Here is a 23264-nt window from a genome sequence, read left to right as displayed (position 1 = left end):
CGACACGCCTTGCTGGCGGAAAGGGAGGGCCCCGCTTGCGGACGCGCACCGCGGTTGGCTGGGACAAGAGAGCGGCGGGCGGGGATTGGCCAGGGCGGGGCGCGTGGCGGAAGCGGCGGAAGCGGCGGGGGCGCAGGGTGCGTCGGCATGGAGCCCGACGAGGGCCCGGGGGCGCTGGGCCTTCACGGCGACGAAGAGATCATCGAGGTGGTGGAGTTGGGCCCGCCCGGGCCAGGTGAGACGGGGCGCGCCGCGCATCGAGCAGGGCCTGTGGGGGTTCCGACCTCCCGCCGGGGCACCGGGCGTGCTGTGGCCCTGGCCCAGTGCCAGGCCCGGCCGGTGCATCCCCCCGGCCCGCGGCCTCTCACCACGTCGCGCCCAAGCCCCCTGCGGCTCCTTTGCTCCGGGTCTCCTGATGGCGACGGCGCGCATCCCCCAGCTGCCCCGTCCCGCCGGGATCCCCCCTCCCTCCTGCCGTGTCCGCAGCCGTCCCGGAGGGCCGAGCTGGGCGGGCCGAGAGCCGCTCTCTGACCTTCTCCCCCTGCAGATGACCTGGCCGAGGAGATGGAGGACGTGGACTTTGAGGATGAGGAGGCAGACGAGCCCGATGCCGAGGCTTGGGATTCGGAGGATGATGAGGGAGTGGAGGACGGCATGGAGACGCCGGACGACAGCGAGGTCACATTCTCCCTCCACTCGGGTGAGTACTGGGATCCCTGCGGGACCTGCGAACACCTTGCCTTTCCCTAGAGTTTGGGGGTACCGGGGGCCTTGCCAGGCTGCTGTCTCCCAACCTTCCTGGGACAGCTATCAAGACTCAGTGCTGCCTTGGGCTTGTTTTTGCCTTACGCTCTGGCAGAGAAGCACTTCGGGCCTCCCTCCATGGCAGCTGATCCTGAGCTTAGCAGACAGCCTGTGCTGCTCCTCCCTTATGTGAAGAATCAATTCCCACTGGGTTGGGTTGGGAGTTCAGCTCACCTGACATCCCGCCCAGACCCAGCACTGCATGGGGTTTGGATCCCCTGGGAACATCAGGTGAGGCGGGATTGGCCCACTAAGCCATGTAGCCTCTCTTTACTCTCCTGTGAAGCTTCTGTTTTCTGCGTAAGCCTTGACCCCAAGAGCAACACGCTGGCAGTGACAGGCGGGGAGGATGACAAGGCCTTTGTGTGGCGTGTGAGTGACGGGGAGCTCCTGTTCGAGTGCTCAGGTGAGGTGCCCGAGGCTGTCCCAGTGAGAGCTGTGTCCTCTCTCAGCCCTGTCTGTCTGGGCACTATACTGGAGCTGTGCTCCTGACCATCCTCCATAGCTTGGCCTGAGCAGTCTCTGTCCCCTGGTGTCTGTAGGACACAAGGACTCGGTCACCTGTGCCGGCTTCAGTCATGACTCCGTGTTCGTGGCCACGGGTGACATGTCTGGACTTATCAAAGTGTGGCGGGTAGATGCCAAGGAGGAAGTGTGGTCCTTCGAGGTGGGGGACTTGGAGGTGAGTGCTGGAAGCCCTGGTGCTGTGGGGAGCTCCTGGGCCAGTGGGGCAGGGACAGCACCTCCGTGATGCTGCCTGTCCCTCTCTCTGCCCAGTGGATGGAATGGCACCCTCAAGCTCATGTCCTTTTGGCGGGCACAGCTGATGGCAACACTTGGATGTGGAAGATCCCCAGTGGGGAGTGCAAAACCTTCCAGGGCCCTGCCTGCCCGGCCACGTGTGGCAGGATCCTGCCTGATGGTGAGGCACGAGGGCTCTTCGGAGTGGGCAATGTCATCAGCTCTCTAACAGATCCTGCTGTCACTATCTGCCCTCCTCCTTCTGCCAGTCTGTGCTGAGTGGGAGGTGGAGGGACGTGGGGGCCTCTGTTTCTATCTGCTGTCTCTGTCTCGCTCAGGGAAGCGGGCAGTGGTGGGGTATGAGGATGGAACCATGCGCATCTGGGACCTGAAGCAGGGAACCTCGCTGCATGTCCTGAAAGGTAGGGAAGAGGTTTATCACATGGGGTGCTCCCTAACTGAGGAGTGGCCCCTTCCAGTGCGCTCTGACCTCTGCCTGGATGGAGAGGTGGCATCCTGCAAGGGCAGGGCTGCTGGAGCGAGCCTGGCACTGGGTTTCCCTGTTGCCACTGATGGCTGTTTCTTGCTGCTGGGGTGCTGGCAGAGCCGGGCAGGGTGGAGGCTGCAGGGTGGGTTTTGAGGGCCACTGGGTTTTTGTGGGGATGACATGTAGAGCTCGTGCCTCCTGCTCACGCCTAGGCCAGGACGGCCATCAGGACCCCTTGACGTGTGTGGCCAGCAACCAGGACGGCAGTTTGATTATGACGGGCTCTGTGGACTGTCATGCTAAGCTAGTCAACTCTGCCACGGGCAAGGTGGGTTTGTGTGGGTGGGGGCAGAGCCAGGAGCGCTGGGGACCCCGTGCTGGGCTGGGTCGGTGTGTGGCCAGCAGCAGCCGGCAGGAGGCTCCCTCGCGCTGCAGGTGGAGCCCGGTCTGGGTGGTCCTGCTGGGCTCCTGGAAGGAAATTACCCTCTTTGCTCCCAGTAGCTGAAGATTTCGGACCGGATCTTGGTCTGCTGGGGGTGCAGGCTCAGGATCTCTGTGCAGCTGGGTCTCTTCCCTTCCCCTCGGGGACTAGTCAGCCTCCCTCCACCTAGGTGGTGTGTGTGTTCAAGATGGAGAGCGCGGCCCCCAAGGCACCCATCAGTGAGGGTGAGGAGGCAGAGTCCAGCTCGGTGGAGTCGCTGGGCTTCTGTAATGTGTAAGTGTGGGGCAGCCCCTCTTCGGTGCTAGACCATACAGGGGTCATCACAGACATCCATTTGTATTCCCTGTGCTTGTTCTGCTGCATTTCTTCTTGTCTCCATCTGCCCTGGCTGGGTGTGGAGTTCCCGGGTCATGTGGGTGTGAGGACAAGGGTCAGCAGCTGCTCAGTTCTCCTGGCAACTGTTCGTTTTCTGGGCTAGCCTGATGGACCACAGTTTGGCCGGGATACTTTCCAGACATGGCCGTTTTCCTGCCAGGCCATTTTCTTCCTCATGAACCTGGGGCTGGTGGCTGACTCTTGCTGTCCTGCTGGGTTTCCCAATTGGGGTGTTTTCTGGCTTCAGCCCCTGGGTTGTCCCTCATCTTCTCAACATGCTGCAGTACTCAGCCCAGGGTTTGCCTTTGAGAGTCCTTCACATGCTTCCATCCCTACTTACTCTAGTCCCATGTAATGTCTGTTCCCCTCTCTGCAGGATGCCACTTGCTGCTGTGGGCTACCTGGATGGCACACTGGCTATTTATGATCTCTCCACACAGAGCCTGAGGCATAAGTGCCAACACGAGGTACTGCCCTACCCCCTTCGTCCTAGGCCTGGGAGGTGGGCTTTGGGCCTTTCAGAGATCTCCCTCCAAGCCCAGGGGCCAGTTCCCAATTTGTGCTTTTCCCTCAGCCCTTGGCTTCCCCAAAGGCAGTTGCAGTCCCTGCACAGAGAATGTGCTTGGCCCTTGGGGGCTGGTTCTTCTGTCTGTGGGGATGGGGGTGTCAACACGGGGGTGGGGGATACATGGGGATACATGGCTGGAGCTGAGACTTGCTGGAGGTCCCCATTGTGTCCTCTCCCTCCCTCAGTCGGGGATCGTGCAGCTGCTGTGGGAGGAGAGCTCGGCCGTGGTTTACACCTGCAGCCTGGATGGGGCTGTGCGGCTCTGGGACGCGCGCTCGGGGAAGATGATCAGCGAGTACCGAGGGCACTCTGCCGAAATCCTTGACTTCGCCGTCAACAAGTGAGCAGGGAATCCCTAGAGCCCTTCCTTGCAGTGTGGAGGGACAAGGGGTGTCAGGGGTCTCCAGCCTCAGGGAAATGCTGAGATATGAGGGTCTCAAGGGGAAGTTTGGCAGGTGAGAGCTGGGCTGGGGGTGTTGGTTAGGGATACCAGAAGCCCCCAACCCACCTCTGAGCCCTGTCTCCCCACAGGGATGCCTCCATTGTGGTGACCACCTCTGGCGACCACCAAGCCAAAGTGTTCTGCGTCCAGCGCCCTGATCGCTAGAACTGTGCCAAGGGATGGAGTCCCGGCACTGCCCAGCAGCTCGTGTACAGAGGGATGAGGGAGATGGTGCCACCAACCCTTCTCCAGTGCGTGCTTTGTAATTTTCCAGCCTGCCCTACTTTGCCCTCACCATCTAGGGGCCAAGCCTGGGGTTTTGTATGAAGATGACTTTTAATTATATAAATTATTTCACTTAACTGGATGCCATCTACTCTGCTTGTTGAGGGAAAGAGGATCTGGGGAGCTGTGCTCCCTCCTCAGGGCTCTCCCTGGCATCCAAGCATGGCCTGAGGATCAGAGGCAGAGACCGTTGTTCTAGCTGTCCCTGGTAAGGGGAATGAGGAGGTCAGAGTAGGAGGGAAGGGTGCAGATTGCTAGCTGAAGGTAGGAGAACCATGTTCTGTGCAGCCCAGGAGTTCCCTAACAGAACAGGCTATTCCCAGGAACTAGGCACAGCACCCCCAAGTTCACCAGAAGTAATTTGTTCCACGATAGAGGAATTGTCTCCCTTGGGGCTGTGTCTCCAAACACCCTTTCCAGGGCGAGGCCATGTGCATTGACAAGCCAAAGCCCCATGGCCCTTTAAGATAGAAAGATCTCCTTTATTAATGAACCCCAACAGTATTTCTTCAGATACAGGAGTTTTGAACTCAAATACTCAGAAGAAAACAAGTTAATATTGCATTATTCTCATAAGAAATACTGCAACTTATTTCCGGTAACATATTGCAAAGCGAAACAGCTTGAAAAGAAAAAAAAATTAAAAAAGAAAAGAAATTAAGTCAATCAAACTGGAATTAAAGTTTTGTTTCTTGGAACAATCAAGTCCTCGCAAGCACAGCTCGTTTCTGCAGATTACTCCCCAAACTGTGGTACAAACAGACCCCGATTGCTTGAATTCTTTATGAGCCCACAGAGGTGCAACATTAAAAGCTACGATTATCGGGTAGCAAGTGCCCCAACTTTCATCCTCCACAGCAGCCTCAGTGACCCCAGCGTTAACGGGTTGTGAACGTCTTCCCCCTGGAAGGATGCAGAGAGAGATCAGCACAGCCCCCAGAGTGGCTACAGGGTTTGTGGTGGGGAACTTTTAAAGCCAGGCATGTCCTGCTGGTTTGGAGCTCACAGGCAGCTGTAGCTGCAGAAACAGGTCACAGGGCTGTGGGGAGGGGCTGGCTTTTGCAGTGGGGACAACCTCCCTGCCCCAAAGCAGAATGCAAAGGAGACAGGCCAGGACATACAAAAAGACACCAAGAAGCTCTGGGATCAGCAGAGGGTAAGGGATATGAGCGAACTATGTTCATGTAACAGCTCTCCTCTCTCCACTTCCCTCTGCATTGCTTATTCACAAGAGCGAGCCAGCTAGCAATAGCCCCAACCATCAGCTGGCCAAGGGCAGGCACAAGCTCCAAGGAGCTACAGACACACTGTGCAGTAAGGATCTAGTCCTGTGCCCACAACCCCCACCCAGATGACCTGGCTCCTCTCCTGCCGTGAGCTGGAGCTGCCCAGCCAGCTCAATGTAACTGGGGAAAAGCCCCATGAATGCCACCATGGGCTCAGGTGGGGCAGTAGAGACGCCAGGACTCACAGGGCCACATACGAGCCTTTCACAAAGGACCCGCTGGCACAGGGTTCTGCCACAGACCCAGCTCCTCAAAGGACGGGCAAGGCAGTAAGCTGTGGGTCACTCCCACAGCACCCCAGCCTGCCCTGAACTGCAGTATGCCAAGCTGAGAAGGGGAGAGCTTGTGGCCCTGAGAGGAGCCCAGAGTGCCAAGCTCCACGTTGCTACTCACGTGATTGTTTTCATTTCTTTCTTCTCTGCATCTGGACGGGCACGGTTCAGCACCTTGAGGAAATCTGATGTTTTCGCCCTCATGCGTGTGTGAATATAGGCCTGCGTTTCATTTGGACAAAATGGGGACACGTCAGGATCCTGTCTTCACGGCTGAGATCTCGAGACACATTAAAGCCAGGTCACTCTGAACAATTTACCCTCATTTCTGTTCCCAGAAAGGAAATAAACCAGATCCAAAAGGATAAAAATCTTACTTTGCTGCTAGAATGGGAAGCAAATAGGCACTGCCTGTGCCTAAAAGCAGGCAGAAGGTGGCAATGCATCACTTGCCACTCCTGCAAGACTGGGGAGAGCAATGCCAAACCCTAGTGAGTTCCCAGGAGGCACCTGCAGCCCATGCTCCTCCCCTGCAGCACCCGGGTCAGATGAGCAGAAGCCACCCTGTGTCCCCCAGCCCCCCTCATACCTTTGAGCACTTGATGTGATAGTGCAGGTAGTCCCGGAATGTGTGGATCAGGTTTATGGTGTTGTCTCTGGCTGCAGCATTGGTGTGACGGGGGAACAGCACTGAAAGAAGAGGCCAACACAGACCATTAGTGCCCCCTGAGGCTACCCAAGGGCTTCAAGGACCATCCAGAGCTGGAAGCTTCAGGGAGTGCTGTTCTGAATGCCTTCCTTGCTCTCTCCAAAGAGCCCTTTACTGTGACACATGCCAAGATTAGGCAGCACTTGTGCTTTTCAATACAAGCCTTAGTTTCCACATCTCCCACAGCAGCCTGGCCACAGCTGTACACTCTGGGGGATGCAGGCATGGCCAAGGGCTAACTGTAGGAAACTGCATGATGCTACATCAGTGCTTCGGAGATGCCATTGGAGGAGTGAGCTGGGAGGCACACCAGGGCAGCCAGGCTGCTCAAACAATTTCAAGATCCAGTCCGCCCTTGGGTCTTGAAATTGATTGTGAGTCTCTGCCTGGCAGCTTGTCAGCCCTGTAATAGAGACTTGGATACAAGCAGGTGGCTTGCTCTTTCTGTAAGTTGATGCTCTGCTACTGTTCCAGATCCAAGTGCTGAAAGAACTTTTTGTTTGGGTGATGATCTCACCTGAGACTGTCAGATCAGATGACTGGGAAATTGTGTCTCAACAAGCATGAAATATGTGCCACCCCAGACCTGCCATTAGACAGTCCTCCCATAACTGACAGCTGCCTGGACCTCAAGGCACCATTCCCAGCATAGGAGGAAGGCAGTGCTAAGTTCTTTTCCTGCAGTGTCTGTGCTCTATCTCAAGCTCCAAACTACAGGAATGCTGGCCTGAGAGACCCTAATTACATACTCAACCATTGCCTCTGATTTCTCTGGAAGAGACCTATCCCTTTAAACAGGGCAGGGTTTGGACTCCTCAGCACTGCTGCCCAGGGCAAAGTGATGGCTCTGCTGGCCACCACCTCTGCAGGCAGGAGAATGTGGCTCATCGGTGTTTGGCCCAGAGCAAAGAGGCAGAGCTGAAGAAGCAGAACTCACTGCCCCACTGCTGCTCTCCAATTGCCCCTGCTGATGTAGCACTGCACAAGTGCCTGCAGCTGGACAACCTACAAGTACACTTGTATGAAACTTTTCACAAGAAATCTCCAGTTTCAACAGTATCACAGCAAAGCCACCCTTCCCTTTGCTCCCAAATACTGAACTTATTTTGCAGGCAGACACTAAACAGTTCGCTGCCCACTTCCGTATCTTCTTTCCCACAGCAAAGCTGAGGTGAACTGATGGAGAAAAGGGACACTCCAAAGGGGGCATTCAATACAGAATGCAACTCAGAGTCCCTGCAGCTGCCCATGACCCACTTCAACACTCAGGGAAGGTGAATTCCATTCTGTTTTTCATGCACACCCAGACCACAGAGCTTCCTACTTACCAAAGGTGATGTAGCCAATATTGTCGCCAACGGCTGCATCCGTGTCTTTCAGCTCCAAGGGTGGCTCCCTGTGGCTGAAGAGCACTTGTGGGGCTGTGTGACTGGCCCGGCGACCCTCCTTGAACTCCTGAAAAAGACAAAGTGAAGGTGAGTCCCACTGAGACCCTTCAGCAACGTGCTGGGAAAGCAAATGGGGCTTTCTCCCTTCCACAGGGCAATAAGCAGAAGCAGCTTGAATGGACTGAGTTCATCAAGCCAAACACCCATAGAACAACGCCTTTTGCCAGCAAAACCAGCCCAAAATGCATGCTTATCCTGAGTTTATACATGGCTCTAGTGCAGCCTCTCAGCTGGGTGGCTTTCAGTGTCACATCCCTGCCATGGGTGTTTTGTGGAAGGGACACCTCAGTCTGAACAAGCACCTGAGACAGCACAGGTCCTGCTACAACGTCAACACCACCAATGCTTGTGGTGAAAACAGGAGGTGCCCATCACCCCAGAGAAATGGAAATTCTCAGGAAGGGCTGCAAGGTCTCCATCACACCCAGCACAAAGGCTCTGCCATTTAAGAAACCATATCCCACTGTGAGTCTGCCCAGGCACCATGAGGCACCTGTGGGGCTTGAAGCCTGTATGTGAAGCCTGCTCCTCTACACCTTGAAATGATACCTTCAGGCAGGGAAATTCCTTCCCCCACAGAACATCTGACAGCAGCACAACCACCCCCTCACAGGAAATGAACTGCCTCTGCACTTCAGGAATTTTAAGGAGCATCCCTATGTGGGGCTGGGAACGTCCAGAGACCATTCTCCTACTCCAAGGCAGGGCAGTGTCCCCTCTGCCTCACTAACCTCCAGCCCAACCTACACATTATCAGCCACCCTTGGCCTCTATTCTGAGCACAGCTCCCCCTGGAAAGGGCAGGAGCACCCATGTCCATTTTAGAGAACTGAGTAGATCACTGGGGTTTCCTTGATGAAATGCTTAGCTTGCACTTCTGCCTGCTTGTGCCAGAGGGTGAAATGGTTCAAATGGCTTCCCTGGTTAGTTAATAGTCACATTTTCTCCATGAGAGCCCAGATGAGCAGCCATCATGCCTGGCTGCCTTATGCAAGAGCAATAGCTGGAGGGAAGAAGCCAGAGTGATGCAGAGTGGAAATTCTTGTGGCTGGGCAGAGGCAGTGTTTGCTGTTGTAAAAACCAAGAACTCAGGACATGGAGACTCTGAGACACCCACTGCCTTGAAGCCCTGCCATCTCCCCAGGAGCCACACTAATCCCATTTTGTTCACATCATGCCTCCTTCCCTGTTTTAAAAGCTGAATTCCAGGCTGAGGGGTATGCTGGTGGGGAAAACCTCAAAGCTAGAGCTGATGCCCTGCCTGTAGCTAATGAATACAGCAAACAGAGCTGCAAAATAAGACTTCCATCACAACAGACCCTGTTCTGATGATGCCCAACACATGTAAACTGACATCCACCAAACTGGGCCAGTAACTTGCTGTCCACAAGCCTGGCACCCTTGAACAGGTAAGTTAAAGCTCTTTTATTCCTGGAACACCCTGCAGGGCCCTGCTCCATGGCCATGCCCATGCAGGAGGCTGCCCAGGAGCTCCAGTGATAGGGATGAACACACACACCAGCATGCGCAGAGCCTCCCCCAGCTGCACGCAGATGTTTTAATCACCACAAGCTGCATGCAGCCACTAACAGACATGCGAAGTGTTTACTACAAGTCTCTCCATGCTTTCCAGCTAAAACAGCAGTTGCAAAAGTTAGGTGAGTGCAGATGTACCTGGCATTATGATTGGTTCAAGCCTGCAATCACAGTATATTCATAGCTCTGAAAAACTCAAATTAGAGAGCTGCCACACTGAGCTGCTGAGTCTTTTGGCAGCATTTGAGCATTAGCAGGAACAAACTTCGAGGTGAAGACAACTCAGCCCCATCTCAGGCATGCCATAACATTGCCTCTCTCTTTACAGCCTCCCCAGCACACTCAGTTCCTCAGCTGACTGGTGATCCCTACACCACAGCCAGCCACACTACAGGGCCTGTGTGAGGAGTGAAGTATTCACTGTGGTGTTTCTCACCTGTAATACATAATATGTTTGATAGTCCAAACAACCAAGACTATTTATAATACAGATGCCAATGCAAGAGCCAGGAAAACACTGCCTATGCCTATTAACATCTTCTTGCATCCCAGGGCAGCATGGAGCCCTGCAAAGCATTTACATGCATTAAACTACCTTTGTGCTCACTTCCACCCAACTTCAGCAGCTTATTTGGCAGTGCTACTTCAAGCAAGAAGGCCTTTGAATCGAGGACCAGACCCTTTCCCCATAATTCAGTTACCATACCTGCATAAACACCTTTCCGATCACCACGTCGTCGTCGTCCTTAAATACTGTGCTGAACACAACAGTGACACGGTCCTTTTTTGCCTCGACATACCTGTACGTGGGTGAGAGAAGAGAACCCAGCTGTGAGCAGGAGCTAAGAAGTACAACTGGATGAGGAAGAAACTGTGTGACAAGGTTAAGTAGATACAACAGCCATTCACAGGCCTGGCTGCTGAAAATTTCCCCTCCCTTAGACAGTATTTGCAGGGAGCAAAACATTTCTTTTGGGAGTGGCAAGTTCCTCTCCTGCATGCAGCCACAAGGGCTGCCACTAACAGAGACTCTTGTGTAACATCCCAGCAGCCTGAGGCATGAGCATTCCCCTCAGAGGATACTTCTGGCAGCCTAGGACAAGCCCTTACTACCCTACCAAAGTATGGAGCAGTAGGATTTCCTGACTTTCCGCCACAACCTACAGTTGTGAGCAGGAGCAGAGTGCTGACCACTGTTGGACTCCCATGCTGCTTGGTTCGAACACTTACATTGTCTCATCGTCCCTGTAGTGGATGACTGCTCTTTTTTCTCCTTCTTTGCCCTCTTCCTGGAATTTGAAATACTTCTCAAAGACTGAAGCAAAGCAGTTGCGCTTCAACATGCCGGCTTGGTGTACAATAGCATCCTTGTCTGCTGGAAGGTTCTCCAGGTCGTAGAGCAAAGAGACATTGTAACCTGGGAAGGGACAGCCACCAACCTTAATAATCTATGTAGGGCCTTAATGACATTTTCTTTAGAGAGACATTTGCTTTAAAGAGACACCTACAGTTCCACCTTTGCTTAAATACTCCCAAAAGCCCCAGGGGAGAGTGCTTCCCACTCCAAGAGTTGCCAGAAGCCATGGCTGAACTCGGCACGTGGCCATAGCAATGCTCCTGGGGCTCCTTCCTGTGCTCTCAGACACAGATGTCTGAACTGCTCCCAAGTTTTTGCAGTGAGTAGGAAGAGATGTTGTCACAGGTAACCATGGTTTTCCTGTATCTCACAAAGCATCTTTGAGAAGAACAAAGACTCCAACCATGAGAAACAGAGGCTTCCCAGAGGAGGGATGCATAAAGAATTACAGCTTGTGCTGGAAGCTACTTCAGCCCTGCCCTACCTGAGCCACCTTCTAAATTGCTATTACTTTACAGAGAGCCCAATATCAAGCTCTTCAAGTGCAGCCTTCATATGAGCATTAATGAGCATTATTTAAGTAATTTCGGAATTGCATTCACACACAGACAGTAATTGTTATTGCAGGGTTACCTGATTCAGGATTTACCAAGTAGCTTCCATAGACTTTCTTCAATACCTAGAAAAGAAATTAAACATTGAGAGCAGAAGTTATCAAGAGTTGTTTCCTCCTACATAGCCTAATCTATGCTTGACCTTCATTTAGAAATACCAAATTACAGAACCTGCCTCCCCTAGTTTAAGTGAACTTGGACAAATATTAAGTCACTGATGTGGCCAGTCGCTCTTCTCACAGGCCAGCAAGTTCAGAGCAGGGGTCAGGTACACTATGGCCCAGCGATCACCTGCGCTGTCTTAGCCTTTTGCATGGGACAGATGTGCATGGAGAGGAAACTGTCAGGCAGCTTGGATGCCTCCCAGATGCAGAACTGCCTACAACACAGCAAAAACCTTTCTTCAAACATAATCACTGCTGAATTTTACATCAATGGCAATTTCCAACTGAGCCATAGCTCTGTGTCAGTGAGGGGGTTGGGAACAGGAGGTATTTCACAGGGAAGAACACAACAATGCTGTGGCAAAACTGGCCCTCCTGGGATGACACCCACTACCACGTGGAAAGGATATAGAGCCTCTCTGCATGCCAAAACCTCCTCTCAGCAGAGAGCCTGCCTGCAGTGGCCCAAAGACATGCCCAGTCTTAGCAAAAAACAGAGCAGAAACAAGCTCAATCATCTCCAGGGAAGTAAAGAAAGCAAAAGTTTGTTAACTGGAGATTTCAAAATATAATTTCTGTTTAGTCAGCACTTCCAAAGCAGTCCTGCAGAGATCCAATTTTCCTCTTTTGCCTTCTACCACCCCCACAATGGCTGCAGGTACACGGTGTCAGCCACTCAAGCAGCACAGTGGTTCTCTTGGGATCACACACTGCACTGATCCCTGCTAAATATGCTGGGAGGGCTCCATCGTTTGGGCTGCTTGACACTCCTGTTTGCTAGCAGTAGTGCCTTCAGTAGCAGGCAGTGCTCCTCCTAGAAAGCTCTGCATACAGGAACCAGGAAAGTGGGACACTCAGTCTTATCTATTGTGACTCAAGTAGGAATTCACCTGTTTTCTCACCGGATTCACAATAAACTGATGGAGCAAGTTTACTTGTTTTCTTCCAAGGACAGCCACCTAGAGGTTTAAAAGCCTGCTAAAGAGCCTCGGGTAAACCCCATTTGCTACCATGATTTGAAAACTGACTCAGGAACTGAGTCACACACTTCCTGCCTCACCACCCAACCACAGCTCAGAGGCTCGTTCTTTCTACCATAAATGGCCCTTCGCAGCCAAGGCTCATCCAACAGGAACTGAGCCTGCAATTCCACACAGCAGCAGCGAAAAGGGAACCCATCTGCAGATCAAGGTCTCCACACACAGCCAGAGCCCAGGACTTGCTCTCAAGTGTGGTTAGAGTTAGAAGAGAAGCACCATGGGACCCTGGATCTGTCTTGATGCCTTCCTTCACTTATGGGCTCAACACACCAGTCAGGGAAACTATATGGTGAGGGTTCACACTCATCTGAACTTGCAAAATTAGCAATGCCTTTTGCCTTTCAGGGTGTAGGGTTATATAAAATGACTACTTATTCATGAGAGAGTCGAACACACTTTCCCTTGTCTTCCAGCCAAGTGGAACTCCTTGTTGGCACAGATCCTTCTCTAAGGGTCAGATGTTAGATCCATCAACATCACAAGGGCATTGCTAACACAGTATTTGTAGGCACAAGGCTTGGAGATGCTTGCTTACCTCATCAGCACCGTGCTCCTGGAGTTCCTTGTAGAATTTCAGAGAAATACTGACCATCACTTTTGTCTTGTCTCCATTGGGGTTTGAAATATGATAAAGGACTCCATCGAAGTCTAAGAAGCAAGCAAGAGAAATGTGAGGGAGCAGGAACCAGTTCCCATTTCTGAGGAAGATTTTCCCTGCATGTTCTAGGAAGTGCATAACGTGACACTGTTCCTCTTGCTCCAGCCCTCACACATACAACAAGATAGAAATCCGCAATTAAGGAAAGTGGCAATGTCACGTACGTGGACATTCACAGGGCTGAAACAGTTTTGACACCTGTCCATCACAGAAAGCTTCAGTCTAGTGTCATTTAACATCCCTAGCAAATCTGCTTGTGCTCAACACGAGGATACAAACAGGCAGAGACAGAAACCTTCTGGATGGCTGGCACAGAAAGTGACTGACATGCACACCAGGCCAGAGCTGCAGCCTGGAGGAGGAAACATTTCTGCCAGCAAAGGCAGCTCAGTTGCTGCCTGATGTGACAGCTTCCACTTCACTGCAGAATGGGCAGGGAGGGCAGGAGACAGGGAAAGGCAATCCTCCAGCTACCCAGCAAGCTCCATTTCCCCACAGAGCTCTACAGCTCACACAGCCTCTTGATAACAGAAGCAAAAAAATCAGTTGCTGAATGAGCACTTGAACTTCCTTGGCATTTCTCCTCATGGAGAGCAAACTTCAGGTGATGAATTAAATTTGCCTGTTATCCTGAGCCAGCTTCCTAACAACCCAAACTAGATGGTGCTAAAGACCTCATAACGGGGCACCAAGGGCAGGACTAGAGAACAGGTAAAAGAGAAGAGCTGTGTAGTAGGAACATAACAAATAAAGCGTGTCCACCACTGAACTCACTGCTTTGGGGAAGTCCCAGGGAAGGCAGGCAGAGGAAATAGTTTGGCAGCCAAAAAAGCCCCAGCTCTGGGTATACTGCAGAGCATCCACACCATCTGCCTCTGCCAAGCAGTGTGGGCTGAGGTTAGGCAAACAAGGTGCAGCTGTGGGCAGACTGTTCGAGCCAGCCCTTTGTTCAGAGAAGTCGAGGGAGCTGCAGAGCTTACCTGCAAATGTTACTTCTACTGCCTCTGGTTTATTTCTAAAAAGCAGAGAAAACAAAGGAGATGAGAAATCAAATAGCAGCTTCCAAGCTCTTCCTGAAAACCCTCCTATCTCCTGCTGTTCAACTAGTAGATAACCTTCAACAAGAGATTTTAGATTTCTACCCCTCCCTGTAAGCACCAGTTCTACCACAGATGGCATAAAATAGACTTTGAAGCTGGTACAGATTGTTATTATTTGTATATTATTGATAGATTTCGACATCACAGATTTCCAGTTAGAACTGAGAATGCTGCTAGTCACTAAGAAGTTTGTTTTCACAAGTGCACTCTGTACAGTACAGCAACAACACAGGTTTGGGGTTAGAGGCTCTTTTGTAAGGTCCTACAATACCAGCAGCTGAGCAATCCTTCCTGACACAGTGCCCCCTTTGACATCAACACCAGCTCTGCAAATGTATTGCAGAGAAGACCTCTTTGCCAAGGCCAGGGCTAGGAGCAAACCACAGAAGGAAATTTTCCATGTGTGAGTTTCCTTCTGCCCCTCTTCCAGAACACCCCAGCACTTTGCCAACAACCTCTGCAGGAAGAACTGCAGCTCTGGGTTTGCTTTAACACTGTCCTGAGTGGTCTCTGGGATCCCTGAGCAGCAACAAAGCCCCTCACAAGCCAAAGGTACACCACATCTTACACTGTGACTGTGAAGACTATACTACATCTTAACAAACCCTGTTTCCAGGTTGTCCATGATTTGTAGATGAGTAGGACCCCATGAAAGATGTAACTACCTCCAGAAAGTCATTTTGTTGGGACTGGGACTACATAACCACTGTCACAGCTCTGAGGGGACTGGTATTAATAGGTCACTCTTCAAAGTTATCTTTACTGCTGAGAGCAGGTAGGAAATGAGAACAGGGTAAGAATGCCAGTCTGATACTGCTGTTTTATACTGTATCTCCTCTTTTTTTTAAAAAAAGTGGGTGATATTAAACAGAGAACAGGCTAATGCTGCTGCTACCATTGATCTAGTCTCTAACAGTTCATTCATACCTGTCTGAACCAACACAGTGAAATAACTTCCCAAACCAAAGCCAGTGGTCTCAGCTATGCTGCTGCTGCTGCTGCCCAGAGACAAGCTTCAATCTTTTTGCCAAAACTTCCTCTGTCCACACACTTGTATGCTTGGGTACTGGCTACACCTTGTACATACACTGAGAAAGGGAGGGGAGAAGTGATGACTCAGTATCTACTTTTCCTCACCATTTTGTGTAAAGATTTAAATGATTTTATCTCAGCAGAAAGCACTGTTCTTTCATCAGCTTTTCTGCAGTCAGCCTTGTTCCTGGAAGGCAGAAATGACCACAGTGTACTAAACTCAAGTTGCGCAATACAAGGGAGACCAAGGCACTGAACATCACCGATCCCAGACCATGCACTGGGGTCAACAACACTTTATTCCAGTGGAAAGGGAGGAATTAATCTCCAGACAGAGATCTTAAGTGGAAATGATGAGGTGTTGCTGCTTCTTGAAAGTGCTTAGCTGTGAAAGACAACAGCTCTTTTTTGTCTGAAGGCTGGGTAGCCTCTGTCTTTTGTACCACATCCGTGAAGATAAAAACCACACTCCTGAAAGAAACAGTGGCAGCGCACCCGAAGAAGGTCCTTTAGTTTCAGAGCTGTGCCAGCTGCCTGTGACCTCTCTTGCTTTCATCTTCCCTTCCCAGCTGGGCCTGAAACAGGCTCAGCAGGCATCCCTGGCTGCATATTTGGCTTGGGCTCTTGGAAAGATGAGCAATTCCCAAAGCTGCATCCAAGCCACTTCTGCTTACTAAGGACTGCTCAGAGCAGAGATGAAAGAAAATCCCACTGATCCCACTTGGTCAGTTGATGCAGACTTGTTCTTTTAGAGCACCACACTCAGACATGGGAATCAGCCTGGATGGCAATATAAATTTTTATAAATAAAGAAACCTATGTAGGAAGCTTTAAAGATAGCACAGCCAGGCACATGAGAGCTCAGATTACTAAAGAGGGCGCATCCTCAAACCTCGGTTCCATCTTCTCAGAGTTACGCCTTCCAAACTCCATTCCCTACACAACAGCGGCGTTGGTGCTGCAGGTCTCATGCACATGATCACTTCCCCTCGACCTTCTACCAACCCCATCTTCTGCCAACAGAAATAGCAGTGGAGAGTGCTGAACACCCTGCGGAGGCACAGCGTGTCCTCTCCATGTTCAGCCCTCCCTGTTCTTGCGAAAGCTCAGCACGGAGGACGCACAGCACGCCTAGGACCAGCCCTGCACCACTGCAGGGTGGGTACTAATTACTGTCAGGTTACTGCCGTGATCCCAAAGAGCTCTGCCTGATCTAGCATGCTCTGGGGCATCCCATGGCTCCTTGATGAGACCCTCCACACCCATGGTGGGAATTGGCAGTTGAGCAGCTTGGTGCACAGTCACTCTAAATCCCAGTTAAGACTGTAAATCCCGACTGGGCAGCCAGGAGCTCATTTGGGGTTCACTTCTACCCCTGATTCAAGTCTCTGAGAAACAGACTAAGACTGACTAGGCTCAGAGGATTTTATGCAGAACAGCCCATCCACTGCTGGGGCAAAAGCTGTTGTGACCCCTGGAAGCTCCATGCCACCAGTGCTGCCTGAACCACAGCCTCCTCTAGTAAACCTCCCTTTTTGTTACCCTCTGCCCCAAATGGACAATAAAACCAGCTCATACTGGGAATAAGTGAATGGCTTCTCTCTACTCTAAACACTGAATCCAGACCAGACCTTTCTGCAAACCTCTGCCTGAACTGTGATGCTAAAATGGCAGCTGTTCCCAGCAGAAGCCTGTTTTCTGATACCAGGTTTGAAGTCAAATCCACACCAAAACCCATCTGCCCTCTGCTTTTAACAATAAAAGTCCCTGATGGATTTTATATCTTCTTGCCTGCATTCCTCCTATTCATCTCCAAATGCTTCGGACACCCTGTCTATCTAATAGAGAATCAGTTCCAAATCAGATTGTTCCCCTTGGTAGACCATCCATGAAGAGCCACAGTGACCATGGAGAGATGCCAGCAAGCACTTAAGACCAATAGCAAATCTTTTTTCTGACAGCATTTCCTCAATTTTGACAACTTTCAAACTTCTCTTTCATTCTCAGGCCACAGAGGCTCTTATCCATATGTTACAACAAATTTAAGATCAGAAGAAAGAAGACGTAATTATACAGAGACTTCATCTTCTGTATTGGAAAGACCTAACTGCAAATTTGGCTGACAACCATACTGAAGAATTTCCCCATCACAATTAAGGCCTGTACCCAATAATGGGGAATGGCAATTATTTTGAAAGCTGCAGCCACGCAGATACTCTAATCTCTTGCCCCAAGGAGATGGGGTTAAAAATAAAAAGGAAAGGGGTATCTCAAAGCTTAAAGCTTCGAGCAGAGGGCAATGATCTGAGCTTTCAGATCACTGGAGTCAACACACAGTTTGGATAAAGTGTGCCAGATTCAGTGACAGACTGCAGGCTCTTGCTACAGAAAGGTCACCCCAATAAAAAAACATTATGAGCAATGTCTAAAATTATCTGAACAGTGCCTCCACTCCTGAGCCCTGCTCAGCTAACAAAAGCTTCCCTGCGTAAGCTGAAGGAGCATATGTAATCAAAGAGCTCCCACAGCTCTGGCAGCACACCCCCCACGAACTCAAGCAGGAGTACTCTGTTAGGCACCAAGCAACATGTGCGGCACCCCCACATATGCCAGCTCTCCCCTCTTGGTGAGGTGACCCCTCTGTGCCCAAGCTTCTCCCTTGCTGTGTGCCCAATAGCCTGGAGGAGGTTGCTGTTAGGAAGGCAGCGGGATTCACAGGAGACAAGGCATAGGTGGTCTTGCTGCATGCAGGCACAGGCAGGTCACCTTCCAGCCAGGTATTTGTCCTGCGCATCTCTGTTCCAGTTGTAGGCTGGTAGTCCATGATTGCCCCTTGAGGTGATCCAGAGCTGTGGCAGATCTCTGGGAAAGAGCCTCATTCTGCACACACTATTCACTGTGTTTCTTCAGTACAGCGATGGTGGCTGCAGTGAGAACCATTCTCTGAGGATAAAACAGAGCAGGCCCTCTCAGGGACCCGAGAAGAAAACTGAAGCTGGAGCAATGACAGAACCACCTGTGAAAGCACAACACTTTGCAGATCTGGCTTCTCTTTCCTCCTGTTCCCTGTGCTGTTGCTTGAAAGCAGAGCGCTGCTTATTTCCAGCCAGAGGTGGATCATGATCCACCTTTAACACAGTCACCTTCCCTGGTGGCTAAAGCAGGATGTGTTGTGGCTCAGGAGTTGTGCTCAAAGACTTCCATCCTCAGTCAATGTAGACAGCCAGGGTGTACCTCCAGTACTGCCCATGCCAGCTGAACCCAAGGGTACTGCTTTCTGCCAGTGGCATTGCCCCAGCACACATCAGAGTCGGGCAGATTGAGTTTCAGCAGATGAAGTTGTGCTGGGGGAGATGTGCAGCTCTGGGCTGCGCTTGTGAGGACACTGAACCAGGACCTGCCACTGCAGCTGAAGGAGGAAGACCTGATCCCTGCTCCGTGTCTGTTCCATGCCAAGCAGCTGTCACACAGTGAACAGGATGAGGAAACTCATCTAGGCTAAAAATACAGTTTTGCCTGTTTCATTTTAACCTAGGTCACTTCCCCAATCCTATTTCCCTTGAAGCCACAAAAATGCTGGTGTCAGCAAGAAGGGGTAACAAAGGAACAGTCTCTGGTTTTGGTGGGGCTGATGAGGATCCCCGAAGCACCAGAGCCACATATGGCCACAGCCACTCTCACAGGAAGTTTCTCAGTGGTACCAGCAGGGCTCAAAGCTCCTCTACCCCCCCAGCACAACCGACAGCCTCCAGACGCAACTTGGTCTCCCCACAACGAACTCACTTTGCATGTCACACCACAAACACGAAGTTCACATTGCCTGGTTTCACCCAGGGCTCACTCAGCCTCCCTGTCTGAAAGGTTCAGCTCTGCAGACCATGAGCCCCAAGTGACCGCAGGTAGGAAATACCATCAAGCAGGTGGGTGCAGCTTCAGCCCAGCTCCCACCGGCTCACAGGAACTGCTTAGCATCAGGGAAGTTCAAGCTTCAGCTGATTTCCTATGCAGCTACTAGTCATGAAGCTCTGCACATTTGTACCTACTAATTGCTGCAAAGAAACCAACGATTTAATTTGACATTCTCTTCCCTCCACCCCCAACCCAGGAAAAAGCACGCTGTTCTTCAGCTATGCAAATTTGTTTTCTTTTGCACAGTGGGTAAATAACAAGTAACAGTTTGAGACAGATTATTAATTTACCAAAGATTTAGGGCAAGCCATGTATGGCTGCAAAACCAAACCCTGAGAACAAAGCCCTGTGCCAAACTTTTACTGGGATCAGTTACATTACAGCAGGACCAAATGGGACAGCAAATCTGTCCTCCCTTGTTGTTAAAGAGAACAAGTATTCATCAGACACAGAGGTCAATCATCAAAATGTTTTACACTTACAGTGTTTGAGTTTTTTCTTGTCTATATGGTTAGCAAAGGGAAGCAACAAGGAGAAACAAAATCTTCCAACTGGCAGAGCTCATGCCCTCACATCAATCACATTTCTAACAGAAGTAGGAAAACCCACCTGTGACTGCAGCTTCCAGGCAACTTCTCAAGTATAAATGAATTAATGAAAAGCTTATTCTCTTGACACCTACAAAAGCTCACGATCCGCCCTCAATTCAGCACACTTATTTCCAGGTACTGACCAAGTATTCTCTCACTACAGCAGTTCAATGCTTGAGAGTTTCAACAACAAATTCCTAACTCAAGCTATTTCAACTTTTTCTGGTAGGTTTAGGCCTTTGTTTTAAAATGTGGTTGGTTTAAGAGAATGGATTTAAACCAAGAAATGACAGTATTAAATAAAGAAAAAACTAAAAAAAAAAAAAAATTGCACTGAAGTCCATCACCTGTCACTACCTTGATCTAAGTATCACCTTTCAATTGTGGCTGTTCAAGGAAGTGAGATTTCCATGGAGTTTGCCCACAAAACCAAATTCAATTTGAAATTATCCTATTTACAGGTGGGTGCTGCCATGCCCCAAGGGCCTTGTCAAGGAAGGCCTGCTAGAGGTGGATTAAGTCCTGCCTCAAGTTCTACTCTCTGTTCCCAGTCCTGCCAAGGCACCTTCCACACTGGGAACTCCAGGGACAGCTGTCAGACCTCCACACAGAGCAGATTTAGACATATAATATACAATGATAGTGTGATGGCACCAATTAGCTCCAACTTCTAAATGTGACCTAGTTCTTTATGACATGGTGAAACGTGGACTGTCTCCCACCTGATGGTCCAGGAAAACTCTGTAGGGACCCACCAAACCATGGCCATGCTGCAGCCAGGGGAAGCTGAGGGGAATGACATAGCCCACGCCACAGGGCAAGTCTCTGGCACAGGATCTGGAAACCCACCCCACCCTGCCCCACTCCCAGACTGCCATTGAAACCACCAGGCACACCTGGCTCCCAGACAACCACTGTGGACAAATCCCTGCATGGCATCTGCCACACTCCTGGGTCAGGGCCAACAGTGCAAATCCAACCCTGCCCCAGTGTCCTAACTTGCTCCTCCCAGTCGCTGAATCCTGCGAGGCTCGACCTTAACCTGACTGTCCTGTCTTCTTTCCCAAGACACATCTTGCAACAACCATCACCAAATCAGTGAAGTGCAGGAAATCCCTTCCTGCCTCCAGGCTGAGCACCACAGGAATGACCCCAGAGTTGTGGCTATAGGGAATAGAAATTTCACATGAATAAATATTGCATAATACCCATTCCTTAAAAAAGAGAGGAAAAAAACCCCACCTCCCTGCACCTCACCAAATGCACCTGCCTGGACAGGAGGACCCCAGCACAAGCACAGAAGAGAAGGCAGAAGTAAATAACTTCCTCATCTCCACCAACACACTCACAGCACAAATCTTATCTAGAAATGACATCTAAGGAACATAACATGCTGTAGATGACTAAGAGGCAGAAGCAGAGCACCATCAGCAGTGCTACAGATTGATCCAAGAACAATTGGTATGTCAGGAAAGTGTGCCAATGCACAACTAAGGGGCCTTTGCTGTACAGCAAAGATGGAAACCTTGAGAAAATGCAGGCTGGTGCAGAGCAAGCAACTCCAGCTCTGCTCACATGGAGTCAGGGTTTTGGGGTGTATTTAAACTTGCAAACTGCCCTCTCCACATTCACACCAACACAGAGACACAAACATATTCTTCTCTCTCCAAAGGGAAGAGTGCCTTGGTATGGACTTGTAATGGACAAGCTGTTCTGACACACACTACCAACATCTGTACATGCTGCATTTCCTAATGGATGCAGCTGCAATACCACAGTGGTCACCTGGGAGCTTTCTCTTCCCAGTGTGGTGCCTGCACTCTGGGTAAACCTGTTGCGTTACATGATCAGGCTCAAGAAGAATCAAAATCTGGGAGTAGCTCAGCTATCAGCAGCCTCTGAGGCTATTTTATGAAAGAAACACCAAAACAAAAACTCAACCTGAGCAACAAGTCAACTGAGAGTGGGAGGAAAGCCAGAGGAAGTGGCCTTTGTCAACATTCTGTACATAAAAGGGTGAGAGCTTCAAAAAATTGCTGGAGAAAAAGCTGACATAGAAAAAAGGCACCTGCCTGAGGGGTCCTTTTCCGGAGCAGCCTGAGCCGCGCTCAGTGAGACGCCAGGGCAGGCTCCACCCCAGAGATAACACCACAGCGCTGTGCCTCTCAAGGCTTTGTCTCTGTACAAAGGTGTCTCAGCCAGCAGGCAGCGCAGCCCGTGGGCAGCTGGGCGGCAGATACGGACATTCATACACAGGGATTTTCTTCCAAGCTGAACTGTGCTCTCACAAGGATTTTTATAGCCCTGGTGCAACACTTGCAGTAAAAAAAAAATCACTGCTTCCTCAGGGACTAAAGTGTCCCAGCAGAGATGCAGGTGCAAACCAGACCCCCAGCCCACCACCCAAGGCCAGGACGCCCACCAGGCTGGCACCAGGGGCCGTGGCTGACCCGTGGGCCTGCATCCCTCCTGCTTGACAAAGCAAAGAGGGAGAAAGCTGGAATCTGCTCCCCATCCCCAAAGCAAAAGTCCGAGGCCGCGACTCCGCACACGGGCTTCCTGTTCCTCGGCTCCCCCCACACATTCTGTACCAGCGCTGGCACCACGCCAGTGAAGTTTGCATTACCCAAAGCAAACACCCCTGCAAATCCGCCTTCCCCCCTTCCCAACTTCCTCCTTGTCCAGACCCTGTCCTCCAGCTCTGCCTCCTCAGCCCACCACAACACTGCCATTCCCAATACACTCCCTCTTCAGATCCCTCTTGCTCCCCCGGGGCTCCCCTCTGCCCTGGCAATAACCGCCCCCTCAAGTCCCATTCTCCCCTCCAACACTGTCCAACTCTGCTCACTCACTCCCCCTGATCAGTCTCCCCGCTCTGACCACCCTCCTCCCAGCCCCGGCACCCTGCAGACCCCCACCCCGTGTCCGCTCTGCCCCTCGCTCCCCGGGCCGCCACCTCCGTAGCTCCGTGCCCGCTGTCTCAGTGCCACCCCCCGTCACTCCCTAGTCCCCCATTCTGCCTTGTCACCATCCCCTGGCCACCACCTCCGCCCCGCTCAGCCCCATCCTCTCCCGGCACGCCCCTCCAGGCTCTGCCCCGGGCTCAGGTGCCCGGTACAGCCCCGGCCCCGCTCAGCCGCCGCCCCCCCACCCCTCCCTCAGCCCGCGGCCCTGATCCGGGCCCCGTCTCCGCTCCGCCCCCCCTGCTCCTACCCGGCGGCCGCGCCCTCGAACTTGAGCGTGAGGGTCTCCTCGATGATGCGGTTGTTGACCTCGAGCAGGATCATGTCGGTGCCGGGAGGGCTCTGAGGGAGCCGAGCCCGCTGCGCGCACCGGGGACCCGCCCGACCTGCGCCGCCGCTTCCGCTCTCGCGCCGGCGCGTCACGTCCGGCCCGGCGCCGCCG

At 51.6% G+C, this 23264-nt stretch overlaps 2 protein-coding genes across 2 annotated transcripts; one reads left to right on the top strand and one right to left on the bottom strand.

Annotated features, from left to right (window-relative positions):
- Nucleotides 1–107: 107 nt before the first annotated feature.
- Nucleotides 108–4845, top strand: AAMP (angio associated migratory cell protein). Its single transcript, XM_071561922.1, has 11 exons — nucleotides 108–235; nucleotides 548–700; nucleotides 1091–1210; nucleotides 1347–1486; nucleotides 1582–1726; nucleotides 1884–1967; nucleotides 2245–2360; nucleotides 2644–2747; nucleotides 3226–3316; nucleotides 3603–3757; nucleotides 3949–4845. Exons 1-11 carry the CDS (start codon nucleotides 148–150, stop codon nucleotides 4022–4024), a joined length of 1272 nt encoding a protein of 423 aa, XP_071418023.1. The 5' UTR covers nucleotides 108–147; the 3' UTR covers nucleotides 4025–4845.
- ARPC2 (actin related protein 2/3 complex subunit 2) lies at nucleotides 4602–23246 on the bottom strand. Its single transcript, XM_071561932.1, has 10 exons — nucleotides 23073–23246; nucleotides 14209–14243; nucleotides 13106–13218; nucleotides 11386–11431; nucleotides 10626–10812; nucleotides 10102–10195; nucleotides 7740–7866; nucleotides 6292–6392; nucleotides 5824–5924; nucleotides 4602–5047 (listed from the first exon to the last, which is right to left on the bottom strand). Exons 1-10 carry the CDS (start codon nucleotides 23144–23146, stop codon nucleotides 5023–5025), a joined length of 903 nt encoding a protein of 300 aa, XP_071418033.1. The 5' UTR covers nucleotides 23147–23246; the 3' UTR covers nucleotides 4602–5022.
- Nucleotides 23247–23264: the final 18 nt, after the last annotated feature.

Source organism: Pithys albifrons, chromosome 8 (assembly GCF_047495875.1).
Source record: "Pithys albifrons albifrons isolate INPA30051 chromosome 8, PitAlb_v1, whole genome shotgun sequence".
In the NCBI taxonomy this organism is placed as follows: Eukaryota; Metazoa; Chordata; class Aves; order Passeriformes; family Thamnophilidae; genus Pithys; species Pithys albifrons.
The sequence above is the reverse complement of the archived record's forward strand: the minus strand, read 5'-3'. Positions and strand labels throughout refer to the sequence as shown.

What these genes read in the sequence shown, in the direction of transcription:
- ARPC2 (XM_071561932.1), bottom strand. Translation starts at nt 23,146, where the DNA reads ATGATCCTGCTCGAGGTCAACAACCGCATCATCGAGGAGACCCTCACG. An exon ending in TTCGAGGGCGCGGCCGCCGG is followed by an intron (nt 14,244 to 23,072) that starts GTAGGAGCAGGG and finishes TCTGCTTTTTAG; the next exon opens with AAATAAACCAGAGGCAGTAG. An exon ending in AAAGAAATGAAAACAATCAC is followed by an intron (nt 5,048 to 5,823) that starts GTGAGTAGCAAC and finishes GCATCCTTCCAG; the next exon opens with GGGGAAGACGTTCACAACCC.
- AAMP (XM_071561922.1), top strand. Translation starts at nt 148, where the DNA reads ATGGAGCCCGACGAGGGCCCGGGGGCGCTGGGCCTTCACGGCGACGAA. An exon ending in CACATTCTCCCTCCACTCGG is followed by an intron (nt 701 to 1,090) that starts GTGAGTACTGGG and finishes TCTCCTGTGAAG; the next exon opens with CTTCTGTTTTCTGCGTAAGC. An exon ending in CTCGCTGCATGTCCTGAAAG is followed by an intron (nt 1,968 to 2,244) that starts GTAGGGAAGAGG and finishes GCTCACGCCTAG; the next exon opens with GCCAGGACGGCCATCAGGAC.